Genomic DNA, 24,589 nt, shown 5'->3' with positions numbered 1-24,589 from the left:
CACAATTCCAACAGATGATCCAGCTTTGGGAAAATTTTTAAGCAAGACAGTGACTCAAGATCTGTGGTCCTGCTTTTTAAAAATATCTTTTCAGCATGTGTAGAATTTCCTGTTTCCTGCCGGCTTGGAAAGAGCAAAGCATCTGGATGTCAGAAACTGTGTCATAGTAGATGAAATTATTGATCTAATCATGCTAATTCTGACATGTTCATGTGATCTTTAGCAAACTGTAATGTTCTTGTTTTGAAAGCAGTGTCTTTCTCCTTGGAATCCTGCCATGTATACCATTGTTATTCAGTATTTCCTTGAAGTTAGACTTATTGACATTAATGTGAGAGAGGCCTTTTAGTTGCTTAGACGTTACCGAGAGTTGCTTTGTGACCTTGCAGACTTCTACACTCCTTGAGCTTGCAGGGATCTCTATTGGTTGAACACTCCTGGGGAAGATAACTGTGGTCTTGAATTTCCCCCATTTCAACAATGTCTGTCTGATTCCTGGAATCTAAACTGGCTAGAACTGGTTTCTGGGACATTTTCCAACAACTCTTCCTCTGATCTCAGCTGAAATCTCCTTTGTTCATGTTGTTTTTACTTTTCCACACAATTAGATCAAAATTATGCAGAAATAAAAAAAAGAAAACTCCTTCAGTGTATCACTGAAGACATATTTTCAGATATGTTAAATAATTCCTTTAAGATTCTGTGTGTTTGCGCCATATGTTCATGTAGTGCTGGTGTACAGCTGCATCCAGCAAGAGTTCAAATGCAGTTACTGATCTGAGTGATCTTGGCTTTTTTGTCTGGTTTTACACTCTGGAGACCCACCTGTCGGCAACAATACAAGACCTGAAAAGATGTGAGAAGCAGATGGAAGTAATGGAGGGAGGAGGCCATTTAAATTTCATGGCCAGCTATACTTTCATCCTATATTTATATACTGATGGCAGCTCAGCAGATACACAGTTAAGGGCTGGGTTATCTGAGCCGAGGGCTGTGCTGCTGTATAGACCAGCACTTGACTTTCAGTGTTCTTCAACACGGAATTGATAGAAGATTAAGAAAAGGTGGAAAATATGCTGGAAAAGAGAAGTGAAAAAGGGGCAGTTGTTTTTAGTTATTTGGTAAAAACATTAAGTTTTGCAGAAAATCTAGAGTCTTTCCATACCAAGAAAAAAAAGCAAATAGCTGTTTGACATTATTGCTGCCAGCAGTCACGAGGGGGGGCTTGGCAGTTCAGCAGTGGTTGCCATGGTAACTTGATCGGATATTGGTAAAAGCGTGGTTGATAAGAGAAACCTGTCTTTGCTTCCTACAGGGCTCCCCTGTGCTCGAATGATGCAATTTATTTTGGACAGTGTCAGGAGAACTGGTGCAATGATGTACCAAATACAACATGAGAAACTGATCGCGAGCATGTTTGACAACTCAGTTTCATCCAGATGAAACACAGAAAGGTTCCAAAAACTTTTGGACAGCCCACTGCAAAATCAGAAACAAATATTTAGAATCCACAGATTAAACTTTGAGTATTTCTGAGAAAGGATATGGAAGAAATTGAGATCACATGAAACTATAAAATCAGCTTAATTATGGGTGCCAACACACTGTGTCAGAGGCACTGAATTTTAAGGTTTATGTTGTGTTGTTTTGAAAATATAGTCTAATTTAATTCATATACAATAACTGCAAGGTAACTGTTCGAACAAAGATAGATAAGAGTCATCAATATTCTTAAAATCTGTCCATAACTTATTTGCTGTACTACATCATATTATATGAAAAACCTATTTCCAGGAGTTCCAGATTTTCCCGTGCAGCGAATTTTACTTCAACACAAAATAGCGCACAGTTTGTATGCTCCCATCTTGTGGGTTTAAAGTTGTACTGGGAAATACCACAATTTGTTGTTCCAAATGCCCTTCCTCCTTCCCTGTTGTGAGATAAGATCAGTGTTTGCTCCCTTCTGTTTGCATTACAGAGAATGAACACTACAAGATATCTGATAAGATTTAGATCCAATTAAACCACACAAACACTGAAAATCTGGATCAAATTCCCCTTAAAAGGCACCCCCTGCTATAGATGCATGGCTCAGACTGAAAATGCAGAATTTACTCAGTTGAATGACTTTTCAAGGAGACTTGGAGTGTCTTCTAACCCTAAATTAACTGAATAAACTGGCGAAGTGAAGACAATCTGAGCTACAATCTGACAGTTTCCCAACTGTTGGAACACTGCTTTAGATCCAATTTACTAAATGACAAAAAATGCAAGTCAGTGAAAAGGAAATTTCTTTGAAATGATAAAGTCGGTCAAGGAGAAATCAGAGAGGGCGAGTAAGTTTCATGAATGTAAAACAACAACAAGACATCATATTTCTAGGTAACAGAAATGAGAAGAGACAGAGAAACGGCGTGAAGTAACTAGCAGAGAAATGTAGAAAATCTATCTGTCATCTTATCTAAAACCAAGGTTATTTTTCAGCTCCATAATGGGATGAATTATGTGCTTGGACTCTGAATAAGCCCCCAACGTCATGTCCACTTCACTCTGATGATATGCACCTCTTAAACAGCTTGGACTGGTGAGAGGCACACACACACAAACCAGTGCAAATACAGCAACTACTGAACATAGACACACACCTGGGACTGATTACACTGGTGTCATGAAGGCAATAATAAAAACAGAAGACCTTTCTTGAAGCAGATTCTCAGGTCTATCTCAAAAATGAAAGCTGACCATCAAAAGAGCTTTTTGCTGGAGAAAAGACAGTTTGAAATAAGAGATGTAAATTACACCAAGTAAATGTTAGAGGCAAAAAGGCATGTATGGCTTTGAAAAATCCTGCAGGACTGGAGCTGCTGCAGCTTTTTTAGTCTCACTTTTCTACAAGACTGAGCATAAGAAGACAGTTAAAAATGGAGCCCAACCTCACTCTCAGCACAACACCTCACGAGACCGTTTGACAGTTAACGAGTGGCCTTTAGTGTCATGCTTCGAGGTGCAAGGCTAGCCATAATTTTATTCTTAGTTTGATTCTCTAAATGTCAACTGTTGGTATTAACTCACCTATTGGCTGCACATTTAAAAGCCATGCTACTGTTTTCAACGTCTTCTAAGCTGCTGAAACACAAATTCTGAGGAATCTGGGGAAAGGCTGCAGTTGGTAGGTTGTGGTTTTGGTGGTTTTTCCATCGTAGTTCTTAAAGGTGCAGTGCGTCACAAAATCAAAAGTCAATGACAGAAAAATTTAACATACTGTATCTTTAAAAAAAACTGTTTCTATTAGTTTCTAATCACTTTACTAAAATAACTGGTGTTTATATATATATATATATATATATATATATATATATATATATATATATATATATATATGGTTCTTTCCAGGTGTAGCAGCTGTTCAGTTTCTCTGTTTAGCTTTGATTGCAGTTGCTGTGCTTTGTTTTCTACCTTTTGTTTTTGTTCTCCCTTTTCCTTTCTTTTCTCTTCCTATTTCTCCTCTATCAACTTTTTCTTTTTGCAGTTTCTCCGGTGCAGTCCAGCAGTTATAAGCAGAATTTGCAAAAACATATTTTATTATAATGATAAAGAATAACATGACTGAAGGGGAGCCCCATATCCATAAGGCTCCTCTTGGCAAAGTAAATTTGTTCAGCCAGACCATCATTCTGCTGTCATGATGCTGGACAGGACAGGTTCTTTATTTAAAAGAAAAAAAAAACAATCTGCAGTACCGGCTTTGACTGGTCCTAGCGCACCGTTGGGGATAAATGATGCCATAAAAGGACCATAGAAGAAGACAATACACGCACACACAATGCTGAAGTGGTTACCTGTAATGTACTCATTGCTTTACATGAGGCCTCTGGAGCCACTCACAGGTGAAAACATGTTCAAGACTGAAAGAAATTTGGCCACCGACGGCCACCGTCCATTCACTGTGCTTGGCATTTGAAGTCATTTCTATGCCCATCTTTACCACTAGATGTCAGTAATTCTTGCACACTGTACCTTTAAGTAAAACAAGCTCTGAACTGCCTCCAGCTTTAGTACCTGGCCAAAAAGGTCACAAGCTGTGATGTTTTTAAGCTACCTTGTTGTTGAGGTTAGGGAAACGGATTCTTTTTCTTGAATGAAAGAGAAACATGTATAGCTACTTGGTCTACCAGAGATCAACGGAAATCACTGGTGAGTACCTTTATAATTTGTGTGTGTCACTCTTAAAGCAAATTGTTTCCCTTTGTTCATTATTTTGTTGTTATTTTAGCCATGTAAGTGCCATGCCACATATGCTAAAGCATTTTATTGCAGTGATGTTTGAACAGTTGACTAGACTGCCATGCCATTTAATGTGGCCATTCTTGGTTTCCACAGGAGGAATCCTAAACTTTACTGATCACATGACATTCCAGTAACACCACTAACAGGTCAGATCAAGTTCAACAGGATAAGATATTTCAACATCTGCAGGAGAGATTTTTCCAAGGATTGGAGACCATGAATTTTTAGGGTACACTTAGTAAATTCTTATCACACATTCCCATGTTTCTGATAAAAGTCTGTCCAGAAACCTTGATGTTTTGAACAAATTTAAGGATCCACCTTTGTTTCCTTTTCCATTATTTATCTTTGGTTTCATTCTTAACACAAAGACAGTTATTGAGTAGTTTTGTTGTGACGTCATCATGACTGGATGCAGATCATCTTGCTTTTAATCAAAGGCAGCAATCTAAAGTTTATTCATGCTCATTTTTCCAACGTTATTTTTTCATTTTCAGTAGAAATTTCTTTTTTGAAATTGTTTTTTGAAAACTAGACACATGAACAGCAGCTAATCCCACTCATTAGGCCTTAGCACTTCTTTCCTCTTACACCGTAACACCTTCAGGCTTCGCTAAAGACAGCCCTCCTTCTCTGGAAAACTACACCAACAGGGGAGAAAAACAACTACATTTGAGCAGCTGTGCTTCACCCTCATTCCAGAGGAATACAAATGTCTGTACTTATGTAATTTTATATTTAAAAGGATTATTTGGGGCAAAACGAGGCTGGAAGTGACTTACATGGGTTATTCTGGGTTTTTTTTTTGTTTTGCTGTGAGTTACAGAGTGTGGAAACACACACTCGTATATATCAGTTTGTGTAACAAGTGCATCCGCCATCCGGTAAAATCAGCCGCTATAAGTGACCACAATTACTGAAAATCTCTCTAAGTTTACAAAGATTTCTTTCAGTTGGGCCATTGTAAATATTTTAGTGTAACATACAACGTATAGTTTGAAGTTTCCGGTTCTAATGGTTCTCTGACTTTACATAAAAGTAGAACATCTGTAGGTTTATTATAACAGCTGGATGTGTATCCCTTCTAAGTCACTTTAAATATATAAATGTAAATGTATGTATTCAGTTGTGTGGAGCAATAATTTGAGTTTTCTCAAATCAAACATCATACATTTTGCTCTCACTAGAGATGATGATCGTCACATTTGGCTAAATTTTCCTCAGAAATGCAGCTTACAAACTTCTATTTACACTAAATAATTTTGCAAATAACACCAAATACTCCCCAGCACATGTAAGGTCTGATTAATGTCTGCTGCAGTTTGCTAGCTAGTGAGCAGCTGTCAGTGCTAGCTAGACAAATATAGTACGCATGTGTTTAAAACAGTACAGTTTTTATTTAACTTTGACTTATTTGTTTATCAGTGAGCCATTAAGGTGTTTTAATGTGTTTTCTGACCACAGATCCATGAGAACACAGCACATGCTTAGTTCTCATTTTAGTGTTTTCTTGGATTGTGCCAGTGAAAGGCAAAGGCAAAAGCACTGAATTAGAGGTAAGAGGGCAGAAAGCCTGCAGCCCAGATGCAGAGCTGAAAAAGAAGGGTCATGCAAGGAGAGACAGTGCTAACAAGATTACAAGAGATTAGAAAACACCCTAAGATACGGAAGTTAAACACACAAAATGTAATTCAGATTTCAGGATTTTCGGATTTTCAGACTTGAGTATTAAAAAGGAAGAAAAGAAGATACAGTTTGGACTGAGTTTTGGGTTTATGCAGAATATTTGGCAAAGCCGTCAACTGTTTCCTGGAGACACCAACATCCTCCAGTCCTCCTTTGCTGCTCTCTTCTTCATTCACTACAATAATTCACTCAGCTAAAAGCAAAAATGACCAAACGTTCTTGAGGGATGCGAGTTTTAAAGCACTGCAGGTGTGGAGTGTCTGCTGCAGTGTGAGTGAACCTGTGTACATGATTTGGTTTTAAGCAAGTTTGAAATTATCATCGACTAAGCTTTTTTTTTTTTTTTTTTTTTTTTTTTTGAGAAGCTAAAGACAAAATCGAGAAGTTGCCGACGCGCAGTTTTATAGAACCTGACCTTAAAAATCAGCTCATAAAACATCTTTCAACCTCCTTCAGACCATGAAACAACAGTGCAGAGTTTAGAGATTTATATGTCTTGTAATTAAAAAAACATTAGAGAGCAATACCACTAACACACATAAAATATAGTGTGAATATTATAGATTCAACACATTCCTAAATTCCAAAGCCACAAGGACAGGAGTTGGTAAACTCATTCAAAGACTGCAGCCCTAATATGTTCTAGACCAGGGATGTCCAAAGTCAGTCCGGCAGGTTTTCAGGGTGTTCCTTACTTTAACACACCTGACTCAAATGAAGTGGATCCAACAGCAAATGAAGTTCTGCACAATGTCTCAATAATTTGAGTCAGATGTGTTGGAGCAGGGAAAAATTGAAAACCTGCAGGATTGCGGCCTTGAGGACAGGAGCTTCACATCCCTGTTCTAGACATAACTGAGCAGGGGCGGACAAATTTGGTCCTCGAGTCCCGCAGGTTTTAGATGTTTCCCTGTTACTACACTCCTGAGTCACATGAATGAATCAGATAAAAACTAATTTGCCAGATATTTGGCTCTACCTCTAATCAGCAAGAATGAGGTCCAGCCAGCCGATGGCAGCTGACTGCCTCTGTGTGATTACCCCCTCATTGTTCTTTTGCTCATCACACAAGTCTCTGATTGCAATGCACACACAAGAATACACACCACTGACATGTTGTAAGCAATTACGGTGGTTTGTGTGTGAGTGGCTGAAGGACACATTTAGAACAAATTAGTATTCCGAGAACTTCTGTTTGTTTTGTTTACCACTGCTGTTGCTTTGTGCTTGTTACATCCACAAATATGTCTGGTTGTAAATGCAAATCTGATGCCCCACTGCTTCATGTTCACACAGCTAGAGGCCAGTTTTTATTCAGCTGGCTGCTAAGTTGTTGTCAATTAAAGTCATTTATTTTGATTTTCTTTCACCGTTCAGCAGGGTGCCACCAAAGTCATGTCATGTCACACTTCAAAATCCATCCAGTAGTTGTTGAAAAAAACTTCAGACTGGAAAAACAACTGACATTAGCATAGTTGTAACACAAACAGAGTGAAAGCATGAAAGCCGAAGTTATATTACATCTGAAGTATGAGAGAAGAGGCTGTTAACTATCTGGTGCAACTTTAAATGACGGGGAATGAAATTGTCTCGAGTTTTTCATTGATGCTCAATGGACAAGCAAGACATGGATAAGACAAAGAACTTGAGGACATGCACACATGCTAGCAGCTTATCAGTCACAAAACCATACCCTGTTTATTGTTTAATTTGCTCTTGTTTGGTGAGATCAAAGTTTTTTCAAGAAACACAAATGTCTTATTGAAAGGGAGTAACAACGGATGTAATGATAATACACAGATGTAATAAATTAAATGAGACGTGGGGTAGTTTTCCTAAATGGTTCTATACAATTGTACTTCTTATAACTAATGGAGTTGCCCTCTGCTGACCTCTGGACAGACTACGAGTAAGTCAAGTCTTAGCAGTCAGTCTCTAACCTGCCAGAGCACTCCTGGTTTGGAGAAGAGGTTAAATTCTGATAGAGATATTAAGCTAAGCTAAGTTTTAGTCAGATGCAAAAATGGAGCAATATACATATCCACAGTGTAGTGTTTGCCCCAAAATCAGAGATCTAAGTCTTGGATGACAAAACATAAACCTTTCTGTCCTTACACAATTTGTCATCAGATTTAACTTCCTTTAACAACCACAATCACCCCATCCTTTTGGTTAGCATATAGCATCATCCAGTGGCATTTAGCAGCTTTTTTTATCTATTTATTTTGCTGCTACGCTGTCAGACTATCTGGCATTCCCAGATTATTCACATACACCACATCCTGCTACGCTGTCAGACTATCTGGCATTCCCAGATTATTCACATACACCACATCCTGCTACGCTGTCAGACTATCTGGCATTCCCAGATTATTCACATACATCCTGCTACGCTGTCAGACTATCTGGCGTTCCCAGATTATTCACATACACCACATCCTGCTACGCTGTCAGACTATCTGGCATTCCCAGATTATTCACATACATCCTGCTACACTGTCAGACTATCGGGCTTTCCCAGATTATTCACATACATCCTGCTACGCTGTCAGACTATCTGGCGTTCCCATATTATTCACATACATCACATCCTGCTACGCTGTCAGACTATCTGGCATTCCCAGATTATTCACATACACCACATCCTGCTACGCTGTCAGACTATCTGGCATTCCCAGATTATTCACATACACCACATCCTGCTACGCTGTCAGACTATCTGGCATTCCCAGATTATTCACATACATCCTGCTACGCTGTCAGACTATCTGGCGTTCCCAGATTATTCACATACACCACATCCTGCTACGCTGTCAGACTATCTGGCATTCCCAGATTATTCACATACATCCTGCTACACTGTCAGACTATCGGGCTTTCCCAGATTATTCACATACATCCTGCTACGCTGTCAGACTATCTGGCATTCCCAGATTATTCACATACATCCTGCTACGCTGTCAGACTATCTGGCGTTCCCATATTATTCACATACATCACATCCTGCTACGCTGTCAGACTATCTGGCATTCCCAGATTATTCACATACATCCTGCTACGCTGTCAGACTATCTGGCGTTCCCATATTATTCACATACATCCTGCTACGCTGTCAGACTATCGGGCTTTCCCAGATTATTCACATACATCCTGCTACGCTGTCAGACTATCTGGCGTTCCCAGATTATTCACATACATCCTGCTACGCTGTCAGACTATCTGGCGTTCCCATATTATTCACATACATCACATCCTGCTACGCTGTCAGACTTTCTGGCGTTCCCATATTATTCACATACATCACATCCTGCTACGCTGTCAGACTATCTGGCGTTCCCGGATTATTCACATACATCCTGCTTCCCTTTAACACATTCTGTTGGACCTTAAACATTAAAAAGCTTTTGCTACTGCTAAATTATAACCACCTTGTTTCATTAAGAATATGAAGCAGCTAGAGTCATTGTTTTTGAAGGTTTTTTTTTTTAACTTTATTGTTATAAATAAAATTTGGAAAACATTCACACTGGATTAATTTAGTTTATCAGTTAGGAATTGATGTGTGGTTTATTACAGCCTAATGAAAACTTACTTAATAATAACAGCAGCAATAATGACGAAAATCACAATAATGTCCACATAAACAGATTTGATATGGGAATATTTTGGTATCGGTTGTTATCCACATTTCAAATATCGGGGTAGGATCGGAACCCTCAAAAAGTGGATCAGTTCATCACTAGTATTTTGTAATCAAAATACAAGAAATATGAACAACATTTTGTTAATCAATAGTCTCTAGAACTCACGAAAGTTCCCTTTTCTGTATATAAATTGTGCAAATTGTCAGCATTGCACAGTGGTTGTGTAACATGAACCATCATAAAGTTTTAACGAGCACGATCGAACCCATCAGTGTGTTGCTTGTCTCCCATGCCATGAATAGTCTTCATAGGCCACAGATCTAAGACTGTACATGAAAGATAAAAAAAATAATATTATTTTTTCAGAATTTCTTTGGTGACATCTTGGAGCACATCACACAAATAAGTCTGCTGGTCTAACAACTTAAGCAAGCTAGATAGAGTGACGACAAGGATCAGAGGAGTGTATCCACCTCTGAAAACTGTTAATAAACCACCCTCTGTGCACACACTCCCAAGCCTCAGATGCACAAATTCAAATTCATTATTAAAAAGTGTTCGTCTTCATCTCCATCTACCCAAATTTCCCTGAGGGCTCTCCGAAGGGATTAATAAAGTATTTCTATTCTATTCTATTCTACTCTGCTTCCCCCACATATCCATCTTTGTTTTATATGTACCACCCTTTCCTGTAAATCTTTAACTGATTAAGTGAAAAATCTGTTAAAGATTATATATATATATATATATATATATATATATATATATATATATATATATATATATATATATATATATATATGCATACGTATGTGTGTCTGTGTGTGTGTGTGTGTATGGGCCGTGCACCAAAAGCACATGCTTTATTATTACATCATTATGTAACATCAAAAAATCCTGAGAATCTACACATCTTCATGTATTCCCTGGGTGTTAGAAAGCTGCAGAGAAAGAAGATTTATTCTTTTATTCCTTATTGCACATCTCTTAGCTCTAATATCTAATCTCAGCTGCCACACGGTGACCTTCACCACAATACTGTGGCAATCTAGTATCTACTAAGTATGATGTTACTAAAACTAAAAGTATAAGTTATTCCACTAACAGTATTAAAGGGTATGGAATTTAAAAATGTATAATCTGTTAATTGTATTTACTGTGTGCAAATACAAAGAGAAAGAGGCTTCATAGAAGGGGTCTGTGCAACAACAACTCAGTTTGTTAACGCAAACCAAAACAGGACTAAAACCAGTGGTACTCTAAACATGGGAGAAGTAATAAATAATAATAAAGACCTGATGGATATTAAAACTGAAACTTGATGAATAATATTCTATGGGCATAATCAGCTTGTAAGTTAGATAGATAGCAAGTTGTTTTATTAAAAAAACAAACAAACAAACAAAAAAATATATATATATATAAAACGTCCTCTTTAAGTTGTTTAGTGTCATGCTGAGAGTTCCAGAGGACATAATGTGATCACCTGACCATGAAGACTAATGTGGAACCCTGCTGATGTTGCTTGTTGCTGCTGACTCAGGACTTTGTGCTAACCTGTGCTAAGTATGCATGTCCATCTTCAGAAACTAACTGACAAAACACTCTGCACACTGCCCCTCTAGTGAACTGTGTAACCAGTAATAGTTTCCGATTTGTTAATAAATAAGATAATATTACACATTAACAGAGAGATTCATCAGGACATGCTGGTTTGCTGACATTTAATATATTAGAGAAACTGTGTTAAATCAGTTGGATGCTGTTTAAAAACCTTTTTGCAACAAATTTGCTTTTGTTTTTTCAAGAAAAAGCTCTGCAAGAAACTTGAAAGTTAAAAACTTACACAAACCTTTATGAATAAACTTAATACAAGAATAAAATGATTGTCAGTTATATTACAAATCTGATGACCGGTGATATGGTGTCTTAGTGTAATGTTGTAAACAAATCGTGCTTTTAGAGCAGTTTAAACCCAACCTTGCAGATTTCTCTTTGGTGTGTGACTCTGCAACACTGATCATCAGTGGATTCATGTTAGCTGTCTACAGAAGCAGCAGAAGAAAAGTGAGCATGACAAAGCTTATCTCTGATGAAAGGACTCACTGGACACCCTGCTGTGTTGACTATTCTAATGCAGAAAATTGACAGGGCAGTCTGAGCCTGTAGCTTCATCATTGTCAGTGTGGGTGTTTTTTATTTATTTATTTTTTATTCTGATTTAAAAGAGCACCAAATTACTGCAGGATGAGACTGTAAATCGGCTGGATGTTGGAAATTAATCAGAAACCTAAGTTATATAGTCCTGTGAATGATGAAAATTTTAATCTAATCGCTTCATGGAGCCTGTAATACGGTTTTATTTTGGAGGGAAACTCATTCATAAGATAACATCTCTGTTAAAATCTATTCTTTTCTCTTGGGGTTGACCGTTAGTCACCCTCTTGTGCACACACACGTTTGATAACACTGCCCTGTGTGCCATTATAAACAACATATCAACACACTGAGGAATTCAGAGAAAATAGGTTTCAAAGGTCAGACTGAGGAAGCTGCTTACGTCACATCAACATTTTACACAGGGTTGTTTTAAACCCTGACTGTTCGTCGTCGCCTGTTAAGACTTCTTACATCTTTTGCTGTGTGATCACCATTGTCACCAATGTGTGTGACAAGCTGCATGTCAGACCATAAAACATCTGGAGAGCTGATGGCCTGCATGAGGAGCATGATGGTTTCAAACTAACTACGACAGGTAAAGCAAATATATGATATACACAGTGTAAGTTTAGCTGTCAGTCACCTGAATTCCACTCTTGTGGACTGAATCAGACTTCATTAAAACTGTGTGTTAAACATTTTTCATCAACAGAAAAGGGAACTTAGAAAAATAATCTGCTTTCACTAACTTGATCCAGGAGATGACAAAAAAAGGTTTCTTTGAGGTAACACATTTACATTTATTTATTTCCTTGATCCAACTTGTGTAAATGTTTCAAATGCTATTTGAGATGTCTGACTATGACCTTTGTTCACACAGTTAATGATCTACCTTACATGTATAAAGAGGGCTGAAGAAAAGAATGTAAATATTAAAAGAAGCATAAATCCAACCTACCAGATCTTATTGTTGTGGAAATGTGCTCTTTGCTTGCGTTAGAGCTTTAATGTGGAGTAGGTTGGTGAAAACAATGCTTCATGATGTTTGTAGTGACATTACTAGAGTTAATGATGCTGTGTATAAAGAAAACAGCACTTATAAAAAAGAAAAAGCAAACCACTACTTTAATGATGGGTTAATATGGTTTGTGAGAGAGGTGGCTGAACAGTGCCTCATTTGTGGCTGCAGCACCATGTCAACTCTTCCTTTACGCCCTTTTTACATCTAAGCTACTGTAAAATATAGACCACTAAAGTCCAGCTAAACATTGTGTGGGCCAATGGTTGACATTAAAATCCTGAGGTTAAATAAAACTTAGCATTAAGTTCACAGTGTGCAGATAAAAGTCCACATGAAATCATTTATGATTTAAAGTAGCGGTGAGGCAGGAACAGACTAGCCATCAGGCACACCAGTGATTTTCCCGGTGGGCTAAGTTTATTTATTGGTCTCGGCTGGTCCATAAAAGTCAGGAGACTGGCAACACAACCAACACTGGGCCGGCCCACTCAAATTTTTAAACACTACCCCCCTTTTGCGTCAAACAGAAGATGGGAGAGAGTTTCAGATCTGAACTTTCCAGTGAAAATGACGGCAGCTCCAAGTGACCGGGGTCATGTAAAAAATCTGATTTATTCTAACATATGTGGTTATTTAAAAATCCTGCTAGTGCAGCTTTATCGCCGTTATCTTTGGATCTGTGATCATGATGGCTAATCACATTACATTTTTACAGTGCCTCAACAAAACAACTATCTCCTGGAGTTGCAAGGTTCACTGAAATGTGCACTAGCGCTAACTAAGGATAACTGGTGAGCTAGCAGTATGATAGCTAGTTAAACAGAAATGTTATGTAAGCCAGAAAAATAGTCGGCCTTTGTGAAACATTCATCTAGTTTCCAAAAATTATTTCTTACCCTCTTTTTTCTTCTGAAAAAGCTGAAGAGTTGCAATTCTTTTTTTCAGAAATTTACAATAACTTCCTGTTGGTCTTACAAAATAAGCTAATGCACGTTGAGTCGCTCCACCTTTTTCTATAAATACAAGAGGTGAGACCTGAGCTCAGGAAACTTTGGCCTGGAAAGGCTGTTGGGGTAGGTCCAAGGCTTCTGAAGGACTGCGCAAAACAACGAGCCACCCCTCTTCAGAGGCTCTTTAATATGAGCCTTCAGATGGAAGAAGTCCCGGTGCTGTGGAAGACCATCTGTCTCACACTGGTTCCTAAAACGGGGTGACCAGTGAAGCTGAATGACAACAGACTGGTGGATTTGAAATTTCACATAATGAAGACCTTGAAGCGCCTCCTTGTCTGTCACATGAATCAGCAGGTTGCTGAGGATCTAGACCTAGAAATAACGCCTGGAATTAATGTTTTTGCCTACCAGGAACATTTAGGAGTTGAAGACGCGGTTCTGTACATGCTGCACCGGCATTCGCCTACCTGGATCTGCCTGGTTCTTCAACTCAGAGTCCTGCCACATACAGAAATACTCAGATGATACAGCTGTTGTGGCATGTGTGAGCGGTGGTCAGGAGGGGAGGTACAGGGACCTTGTGAAGGCCTTCTCAGACTGGACTAAGAATAACTGTCTTCTCCTGAACACCATCAAGACTGTGGATTTCAGAAGATCCAAACACCTTACCAGCCAGTCTGCATTGATGGTGAGGAAACAGAGACTGTGCAGAACTACAGATACTTGGGGATAGTTCAAGATCAGAAGCTGGAGCGGTCTTTTCCTCCTCAGGTCCTTCAATGTCTGTAGTGACATGCTGCAGATGTTCTATCACCCTGTTCTTGCAAGTGTGCTTTTCTATGCTGTTGTCTGTTGGAGGAGCAGCACTACTGACAAAGACTGTTGACATCTGGACAAACTGGTTAAAAAGACCAGTTCTGGGCTGGATAGGGAACTGGACCCTATTAGAACTGTGGTGGCGCAGCAAATGAGGAGGAAACTGCAGGGTATTATGAACAATAATAAACACCCCTCCATAACACCTGGCCAGGACAAGCTGCAGGACTGAGAGGTTCCAGACATCCTTCGTCCCTTCGGCCATTAGACTGGACAACAGTGACTTCCAACATGATCCTTGTAGCCTATAATGGGAAACTTTTACTCTTATCTCTTAAATCTTTATTGATATACTTTTAATTACATATCTTAGTGTTCATATGTGTACATTTGTAGAATTGTCAGCTAATGGACAATTTGAATTTCCCCCATGGGGATGAATTATCTATCTATCTATCTATCTATCTATCTGTCTATCTGTCTATCTGTCTGTCTGTCTGTCTGTCTGTCTATCTATCTATCTATCTATCTATCTATCTATCTATCTATCTATCTATCTGTCTATCTGTCTATCTGTCTGTCTGTCTGTCTGTCTGTCTATCTATCTATCTATCTATCTATCTATCTATCTATCTATCGCTTGCAGCCCTGCCGTTCTGCGCATGCGCACGCTCAGAGCAGTTAGTGGAGGGGAAGGGGAGGAGGAGGGTAACGTATTTTAACCTGATACGCAGTAACGTCTGATCAAACCCCCCTCCGTCCTCGGTCCTCCATCCTCCAGCTCAGGCAGGTCTGTATCGTAGCTCCGGCTGTGAATGAGTGAGTGAACGTGCGTGCGTGAGAGAGTGTGTGGCCGGTGAGAAGCAACAGAGCAGAGCAACCGGAGGAAAAGGTGGCAGTTAAGTTTAACTGTAAATGTAAAGGTTACAGTTGCTATAACTACCCTGAGAAACAGTGAGTCCGCAACTTTTCTTTATTAACCTCTTTGTTACTGGTTGTGGGCTGATCGGATAATTTCGGGTCAAAATGTGTAAGGAGCAGCTTCTTTGTTTATGGACAATACACAGAAATAAAACACTTTAAAGGATTGTTTATTTCTTTAGCCTACACTTTTATGTTAATACTGATGCAACTGTCTGTCTCTTTATCAGAGAATTCAATCATTCTGGACCTGACTGCATCATTATGTTAAGAAACAAAAAAAATCTCCATTCACTCTTTAATGGACCTGGTTGAGATAACAACTCCAGAAGAGACGAGCAGCAGCAGACACAGACTGATCTACACTTTATCCAGGAACATGTGATCCATCATTTCCAATGTCTGTTCTTTCTATTTTTTTTCTCCCTCAAACACAAAGTAGTAATATTCATCACTGTGCTGAATTATAGATTTTTTTTTTTTAACAAATGACACTTTATGGCCGTATTAAATGTTAACTTGGCTTTAGTAGTTTTTGGAGTTGCACTGTTGATATTCACATTTAAGGGAGCAGAAAGATTTGTGGTGTGCCTGATCGTAAACGCATCGGTCTGGCCTGATTGTTTTTGTCTCAGTCCACCCCTGTGGTTCAGTGTATAACGTGACTTTTCTGTGTCATTTTTGCTCATTTGTACCTGGATGAAAAATGGCCAAAAAGTAAAGAAATGGAGTTTACATGGAATACAATTAAGTGCTCTTTCTGTATGTCTCTGTTACGACTAGACATGTAGAGAAAAACCTTGGCTAAGCTCATGCGGAGTCGAGGGTGCTGTCCACTCAGGACACTGGACATGGCCAGTCAGCGAAGGCTTTTTGAGAAAAACCTCCTTAAACTCTGTTTTTACTTAAAACATGAAAATGTTGTGATCCAGAGAGAATACCTACTTTGATTTAGTACCAAGTTGTTGAACTCTCTTTACTCCAGCAATGATGATTACCGTCTATCTGAGAAGTGATTCCACATTTTTTGCAGCCTGTCAAAAATGCTGCACATTTCTTGGTGAATATGATGAATATTTACAGTTTTTACAGTTAAACCTGATGAAAACTTTGTCACTCACAACAAGCTTGCCTGGAAATAACGTTTGTTTCTGGTAAATTAGTTTGTTTGCTTGAATCTAATTGTTGTGCTGGCAAAATAAACTCAGTAACAATTGACTTGGTTTGGTTTTACTTTGCTGCATAGCTACTTTACAATTTGTTGAGCACTAATATTCAAGGGTTTTGTTGATTTGTCAAAACAGCACCAACTTTTTCTGTACTGGAAAACATCACTATAGGTTCAGGAAATGTGATAGGAGAGATTCGTAGGGACTTAAATTACATTTCTGTCACAATGAACTTCTACAAAAGTTGTTTTATATACTTTGTTTAATGCATACTTATGTTTATCTACAGAAGCTGTTATTTATAGATCATTTTAGTATCATAAACAAAATATTGCTTTATTAGCAAGGTTGGTCATTTCAAACTGAATAAAAAGGCACAAATATGAAATACATTGTGGTCACAAGATGCTGGTGCTCATACTCCTCATATTTCCATCCATTTTCTGTACCGTTCAGTTCAGGGTCGCGGGAAGCTGGAGCCAGTCCCAGTACCTAGCGGGCGAGAGGCAGGGTACACCTTGGACATGTCGCCAGTCCATCACAGGGCAACAACTTCTCATCCTCCTGAATTCTAGTTAGCATGAAGAAAATAAACAAGCATTGTTTGAAAGTTTTAGCTGCAAGGAATTATGGGATGAAATTACCACTTTTCTTTTATGAATGATGGTAAGCATCTCCTTTGTTTTTACAGAATCTGATCAGTTTTATCATGTCTGCTACTTCGATGCTTCCAGCCTATTTTAGTCACATCGGTGCCTTACTAGGCCAAAAAGAAATGACTGGTAATGTGTATTTGACTGGAATACAGGTTTATGTATGCTGATTATTTGTCTTGGGACAGAAGTGTGTTTGGTCTCTTTTGTTAGTGGATTAGCTGATGGGTTTGTTTTGTGATTGGCTGTGTGTGCCTCTATGTTTTGGCAGGGGAGTGCTTTTCTCCTTGGAGCCTTGGCAGTAAGTTCCCTGAGGGGACTTGTGGTGTTTACCTTCAAATGGCAGTGAAAGGGTAGAGCTATTAGCATGGAGCACCTCTGTGGCTGCTGTAACTTGCCAGTTTTCCGGTTGCTCTATTTACCCTGTTAGTTTTGAGTGCAACTACCTCCTGCACCTTACAGCACAAAGACTAGAAGTGAGTTATCTAGTTTACTATTTGGGGTTAGCATAACTAGAGGAGCAGGTTTCAAGCTAGCTGTTAGAGATTTGGCTTTAGCTGTGAATTTTTTTGTTTGTTCTACTGTAATTGTAATTGTCTTCAATTATTGATTTTTTAATCAGGCTCCCTCTGAGTCTGCCTTGTAGCAGTGCACTAAAGAGCACCCCCTGAAACTTGCAGAGCATTATAAGTAGCAGATAAGAAGCTTAAAGAGTGGGTGAAAGCTGCTTTGAAGAAAGGAGTGAATTTTGGCCCGCCTGCTTACAACCTAGGAGGTACTGTGGAGTCTCGCTGAGGTAGTTTAACCTCTGAACAACGGAAGGAATTGTTACAGCTGAAGCAGACAGACAAGGTATGAAAAGGAGGCAGAACATGAAAAACAGCAGAAAACTGAAAAAGCAAAACTAGATGTACAGCATCATTAAAAAGAGGGAAAGCTGTCTGAAGGGGGTTAGAGCAGAGGTTAAGGGTTTAAATGCTGACCTTGTTAATGATCTGCATCTCATTCTTAGGTTCACTGAGGACTTTGTTATCTCACTATAAGTGGTGAGGTTATTCAGCTTTTGGTGCTGAGATGGTGAAATGATGCATGCTGGAGGATTCAGGAAAGGATATAGTCTCTACAGGCAAGTTTAATAATAGTCTAAAATTTAAAATATTTGGTTTTTGTAAGGTTTAAATTCATGATGTAGTTAGATGAAGGTTCTGTGTAGAGCTTTGCCGTCAGGTCTCTTTCCCTTTAAAACAGGAGAGTCTTCTGTAAACTAATCCCAGTTTCAAATCTCCTCAGTCTGATTACATAATAAACATGAAAATAACTCCATAACAGAGCAGAGAGTTGAGCCAGGGACGTAACTTGATCACTACCTTTTTATCGTTCTCACACCCAGCATGCTGTTATTGCTTGAGAGCAGCACACTGCTCCAGTATACCTGCCCATAAACGTCATAAACAGTATAATAAAGAAAGAACAAGAAAATAAGAATACAAGCGGAGGATTGGGTTTCTGCAGATAAATGCAGTCACACGTTTCTAAAGCTTCATAAATGACGACTGCAGTGCATTACCTTTGTTATAATCTACTCGTCTAGGTTAGCCTAGGAGCATTCTCCAAATAGGAATTTTTACTTAAAAAATGTTCTTATTGCTATTATGCCCTTAAAATGAACCTCAGAACATATTTTTATAAATGCCAGACAACTATAAACAGACTTGGAGATGATCCCGATTCCACCCCTTGGCCCTACTTGGCACCTGCCCTGGTTTTGCAGTCTGACGTGGAAGAAAAGGTGTCCTGTTTCTTTTGGCAGTTGAGTAGCAGACGTTAGTTATCCCTCCTCATGGCCTCCCATGGTCCATTTGGAGAGTTCTATGACCACAGCCCTTAAACAGACACCATCCCACATATGGCAGCAGGCAAAATGGAGGGATGAGGCCAGATGGTAGGGCAAAAGGGTGATTGGGCCTAAAAGACAATATGTGATTCCTGCAAATGATTAAAAAAAATAACAAATTTATATCTTTCTTTAAATATTTCAGTGTGGCAGAAACCAGTGCAAGTCAACATGGACCCTCCAGTGAAGGCTCGGAACAGACGGGTGGTTGTGGAACCGTCAGCAGTTCCTGATGGGGGCTACGCCTGGTTCATCCTGCTCTCTTGCTTCCTTGTCTTTGGTCTTACCTTTGGGGTGATTAAAGCTTTTGGTGTGTTTTATGTTGACATACACCAATACTTTGAAACCACAGCAGCAGGAACATCATGGATCACCTCTATTGCAGTGGCGACCGTTCACATTGTGGGTAACTATCAGCAGCTCCTTTTTACATTTTATACGTCTTTAATAATAAAACAGCCCTCCACCCTTTTCCCCTGATGTTTAATCCTACGTTCAACAAAGCACAGACTCCTGCTCCTTTCATTTCTGACCACTAGGTGTATCCCGCCTCCATCTTAAAAGACTATCAATCACCAAGTTCTAGAATTTACTCATGTGTTTCTTTTTTTTAATCTTGTATTATTTTTATTGTTTTTTATTTTCCTTTTTTTTTATTAAATATTTCAACTGCATTAAAAATGCAGACAACATACTGAATAGCATCTCCTAATGTGCATTAAATGTACATTGACTTTTTTTTTTGTTGTTGTTATTGCTCTGCACTAATACATGTTTACGGGTAATATGTCCCGTTTGTCTGTAGCTCCGCTAGCATCTGCGCTGAGTGCTCGTTACAGCCATCGTTCTGTAGTAATAATGGGAGGACTGATGTGCAGCACTGGTGTTGTTCTGGGGGCTTTTGCTCGTAACCTGATTGAACTCTACTTAACAGCAGGTTTCCTAAATGGTGAGTGATAACTCAAACATGCACAGACACAAAGCACACTCAAAACATGTGCACAAAATATGTCCTACACTTCTTTGTTGCAGGTTTTGGCTATGCATTAACCTGGACCCCAACAGTCACCATGCTTGGCATGTACTTTGAGAAAAGGCGTCCAGTGGCAAATGCCTTGGCTAGCTCTGGAGAGTGCATTGTTACATTTATCCTCACTCCTCTGTTCCAGCTGTTGATTGACACCTTCTCCTGGAGAGGTGCTTTGCTAATCCTGGGGGGTTTGCAGCTTAACCTGTGTGTGTGTGGTATGCTGCTGAGACCCCTGAAAGCCACAAGAGATGGTACTTATGTAAATGAAGTCAAAGCAGGAGAGGAAGGCTTGTCTCTGCAACTGCTCTTAAAAGAGGACTTGGATGATATCAAGCCAGGCTTTCAAACTGAGAGAGAACTTCACATATCAGAAGGATCTGATCAAAACAAAAATAAGAAGTTTCTTGAAGAAGCCAAGGTGATACCTAACTTGACTAAAGACTACACAAACAATTCAAAGAGGACAGAAGTACGGACCACAGTCCTTAAGTATGTAGATTATACCCTCATCACAAATGCCCGATTCATGGTCTATTCTATGTTCGGTGTATTTGCTGCTCTGGGTTTCTTTGCTCCATCTTTGTTCCTGGTTCCATACGCTCGGAGTAAGGGGATTGAGGAGTACCAAGCAGCTTCACTCATGTCCATCTCTGCAGTGTTGGACCTCTTTGGAAGGGTGTTCTTTGGCTGGTTGGCAAACCTGAGACTCGTGGAGACGGTATGTTCAATGTAGTAATATTTTAAAGATAATGGAAAAAGTTCAGATTAATATTGACAGAAACGTAACATTACTCAGTGGAAATTTGTTGACAGTTCAGGAAAACAAAAGAAAAACATGGTCTCTTTATGAGAATATGTGAAGGCAAAAGTTGATGCAATGTCTGTTTATTTTCGCCTCCCCCGACAGGTGCAGCAGCTGACGATTACTGTGATTCTGCTGGGTACCGTGCTACTCCTGTGCCCACTAGCCAGCTCATTCTCAGAGCTGGTTGCTTTCAGTGCAGCTCACGGCCTGGTGTACGGTGCAACTGTCGCCATCCATATCACTGTGCTGCCTGAGGTTGTGGGCGTCCAGAGACTTGGAAGCGCTCTGGGGTTTTTCATGCTCATACGTAGCAGCGGAGGCCTGCTTGGACCCCCAGTTGCTGGTGAGCTTTGATAGTCAACTGCAAAAACACAGTCAGTCTAATGTGCATATCAAAAAGAAATGTTTTTCAGTTTGAGATGTTACTGTAGAGTCCCTTGTGATTCTCCCCACTCTGTTGCAAGCTAGAAATAAACACTAAGTAGCACTAATGTAACCGCATTTACTCACTGCATGCTACAAATACTAAAATCCCTACTTTGCAGAGCTTAGGGAAAATCTCAAGGTTACAGTGTCTATCGTCATTTTATTGGTGATGTTCTTCCAACACATTAAATCCCACACAATGGAAGTGCTTATGCATCATTCAGCATTGTAACTGCAGCCCAGTGAGTCTCATTCAAACAAAATGAGATTCTGATACCATCCTGACACGCTGCACCACTTTTCAATTAATCATGGACTTTACCAATCAGACATTCCACACGATCCTAGATGTTAAAATTCAAAGAGCAGAACTTATAATATCACAATCCTTTACAGTTGTGTTAATTTCATGGCTGTTTGCTTCCCAAATACTCTTTTTTCGTCCCTGTTAAATGGAGTTTCCTCCCTGCTGACTTTGCATTCTGTTACTTGTGACATTTTCATAAACTTTGTCTGGCAGAATGTGAGAGCAGCTCGACGAGAAAATAGAGACACACACACCAAAACATTTTACAGTCAGATTTTAGACCTTTTTTAAACTTTTGAAAATCTTACATATTACAAATAAGAATTAAAAATGATTAGAAAACAAAATACTGGTATATCATAGGCTTTGTACTTTGGCTTGAGAGGCTCAGACATGTTACCCTTCAGGGGAAATACATTTGCAATTGTCTCCTTTAATCTATTCTTGTGAAATAAAATGCTGTTTTCCCTTTTTGTATCCATGTAAAAATCCACAGAGACTGCTCCTCCCCTGCTGACAACCATGACTTAAACCAGTGGTTCCCAAATTGGGGTACAGGACCCCCTAAGGGGGCCACCCAAAGAGCACAGGGGGTCCTAGAGGGTTTAAACATTCAGAGCCATTGTGATTAATGTCCATGCATTGTTCCTATTTAGAAAAAAAACAAAACAAATAAAAAGTAAGGCTATATGTTGTTAAATTGACTATCAATGGACAGGACTCAACCAGAATACATTATTTATGATGATAATCTCACTTTTAAAAGAATAAAACCGGCATTGTTTTAGCACAGGGTGGGGCAGAGGGTCCATGGCTTTTTAGGATTTGCATGAAGGGGGTCCTCAAGCAAAATGGGTTGGGAACCACTGATTTACAACACCCAGCATCTGAACATGATCTGCATTCACATACAAGTTTAAATAATAACAAAAGATACTTCCTTAAAAATAAAAAAAAGAAAAAAAAAACATCCAGTAATTGGAGTTTTGATGGGTGACAGACTGCAGTCTTTTTTTTCCCTCAAAGATTTAATGCCAGACAACTTTGTTTGCCACAGTCCCTCTTTCATCCCAATTATCTGTTGCTCCATCTCTCTCTCTTTCTTTTCTCCCTTCATGTGTTCAGTAAACCCTGATTTCTGTTCTGCACCTCTAGTTGTTGTTCTTTTTCTTTATATTTTAGCAGTTGGCAAAAACAGATCGGTGCATTACTGCCACCAAGTGGTCTGGAGTGTGGACCAGAATGTTGCCAAGAGCCCAACATTAGTGTGTCTGCTACATTTTCCCAATCCCATGTGCTGTATCATATCATCGTTGTTCCTTTCAGGAGATAATGATAATTTCATGTTATGATGAGAATCTTGGTGTAATCTACTCTTCCTGAAGTCTCAGTCCTTGCCTTGTACATAAACAGGAACACACAATATGAGCAGTTTAGCTGTTTTTAAATAGCATGTTATAACGGTTCATATTACAAACACATGGACTTCTCCTTTCAGGGTTCTTCATTGACAAGATGGACAATTATGGGACAGGTTTCCTGATGTCTGGAGCGGCTCTCATTGTCTCAGCTTTGTTCCTGCTCATCCTCCATCAGATGAACCGGAGGAGTCAGGGTGTAAAGAGCTATGGCACGCATACGGACAAAGCAGGACGAAGAGCAGAAGGAAAAGAACATGACATGAGTTTGAAATGACATCTTCATGTAAACATGACTGTCCAAAAACAGAAAATCAAGCACAGTAATCTGCAGGAAATGCATGGGATTTTTGTCTGCTTGTATGGTGTCTGTATATCGTTGAAATTTTTGGAGCACCTCTCAATCACACACATCACAGAAAGCATATTTTGAATATCATTTGACAGTCACAGTTTTCAGCTTACCTGTTTAGTTTATAATGAAGTATTTCTGCATGATTTTTTTTCTAACACTACAATGTTATCTTTGTCCATAACATTCTGACCACATGCTTCATTATGAGTCAATAATCCTAATGTAGTGTCTGGTACCAGGCTGTTATCCATAGACTCTTTGGGCCCTAAGGGTTTTGGGGTGGGGTCTTTATGGCTTGAGCTTGGTTTCCAGAAGATGCCATTAGATTTGTATGTAAGGAGGTTGAATTGAGCAGTTTCTAAGCAGTTTTTCCACGGCTGAGTGTTGTCCCGATTGGGGATTCTGCCATTGTGAGGGAGCACTTTAGCTATATATGTGAAGAAATATTAAAGTAACTTGGCAAGAAGCCAGGATGCAGGATGTACATGTGCAGTGTTACTCAATTTACATGTCAGTGGTTTTAATGTTGTGGCTGATCAGTGTATGTTCTGCACCAGACACTTCTGTCTTCATTACACATTTCAAGGGCAAAACAGTAACAAGAAAAGAGGGGGGGTGTCTTTATGAGTTTTGAGACCTAATATTTAGTCCTCATCCCCTCTGCCTCTAAAATTCATTCCTCTTCTAAAGTGTGCATGTTGAACATTGAACTCACTGCAGATGCTGTAAATTCACTCATCAGAATATTGTGAGTTTCTAAAAGCCTACGCAGATGATTCAGAAAACAAAGCTGTTTATTTTCAAATTAAAATAACTTTATTACTGAACGTGTGTCCTTCACTGCTGGAGTGTCGCATCTGAACGAATGCTGAGTTGCCAGGTTATAATTGTGCATATGGCTCCCCCCAGTGTGCGGCTGCTGCTATTACATTTTGCAACCTTTATTGCTACAAGGATGGACTAGTTAACTGATCTGTCAAAGGCATTATGTTGCAGATAAAAGATTGTTTTCATCCATTTGTCGTTTTTACTACTAAATTTCCA

The 24,589-nt window shown here is 39.2% G+C and overlaps 1 protein-coding gene across 6 annotated transcripts; it reads left to right on the top strand.

The window, feature by feature from the left end:
* Nucleotides 1-12,195: 12,195 nt before the first annotated feature.
* Nucleotides 12,196-23,985, top strand: si:dkey-246g23.4 (uncharacterized protein LOC559426 homolog). Of its 6 annotated transcripts, XM_041997213.1 has the most exons (7): nt 15,167-15,521; nt 15,719-15,888; nt 19,350-19,610; nt 20,010-20,153; nt 20,237-20,952; nt 21,142-21,382; nt 23,271-23,985. In XM_041997213.1, exons 3-7 carry the CDS (start codon nt 19,376-19,378, stop codon nt 23,465-23,467), a joined length of 1,533 nt encoding a protein of 510 aa, XP_041853147.1. In that variant the 5' UTR covers nt 15,167-15,521; nt 15,719-15,888; nt 19,350-19,375; the 3' UTR covers nt 23,468-23,985. The 6 variants fall into 6 exon arrangements, with proteins under 6 accessions (XP_041853146.1, XP_041853145.1, XP_041853147.1 ...); XM_041997212.1 differs by lacking the exons at nt 15,167-15,521; nt 15,719-15,888 and adding an exon at nt 12,196-12,372; XM_041997211.1 differs by lacking the exons at nt 15,167-15,521; nt 15,719-15,888 and adding an exon at nt 12,504-12,562.
* The last annotated feature ends 604 nt before the right edge of the window (nt 23,986-24,589 follow it).

The sequence above is a fragment of the Melanotaenia boesemani genome, chromosome 10 (genome assembly GCF_017639745.1).
Source record: "Melanotaenia boesemani isolate fMelBoe1 chromosome 10, fMelBoe1.pri, whole genome shotgun sequence".
In the NCBI taxonomy this organism is placed as follows: Eukaryota; Metazoa; Chordata; class Actinopteri; order Atheriniformes; family Melanotaeniidae; genus Melanotaenia; species Melanotaenia boesemani.
This window is presented reverse-complemented; position numbering and strand designations above follow the sequence as displayed.

Bases quoted from the DNA above. Each gene is read 5' to 3' on its own strand.
- si:dkey-246g23.4 (XM_041997209.1), top strand. From the start codon at position 18,400: ATGCTGGAGGATTCAGGAAAGGATATAGTCTCTACAG. The intron at 18,437-19,349 runs GCAAGTTTAATA...TAAATATTTCAG, and splicing joins AAAGGATATAGTCTCTACAG to TGTGGCAGAAACCAGTGCAA. The intron at 20,154-20,236 runs GTGAGTGATAAC...TCTTTGTTGCAG, and splicing joins AACAGCAGGTTTCCTAAATG to GTTTTGGCTATGCATTAACC.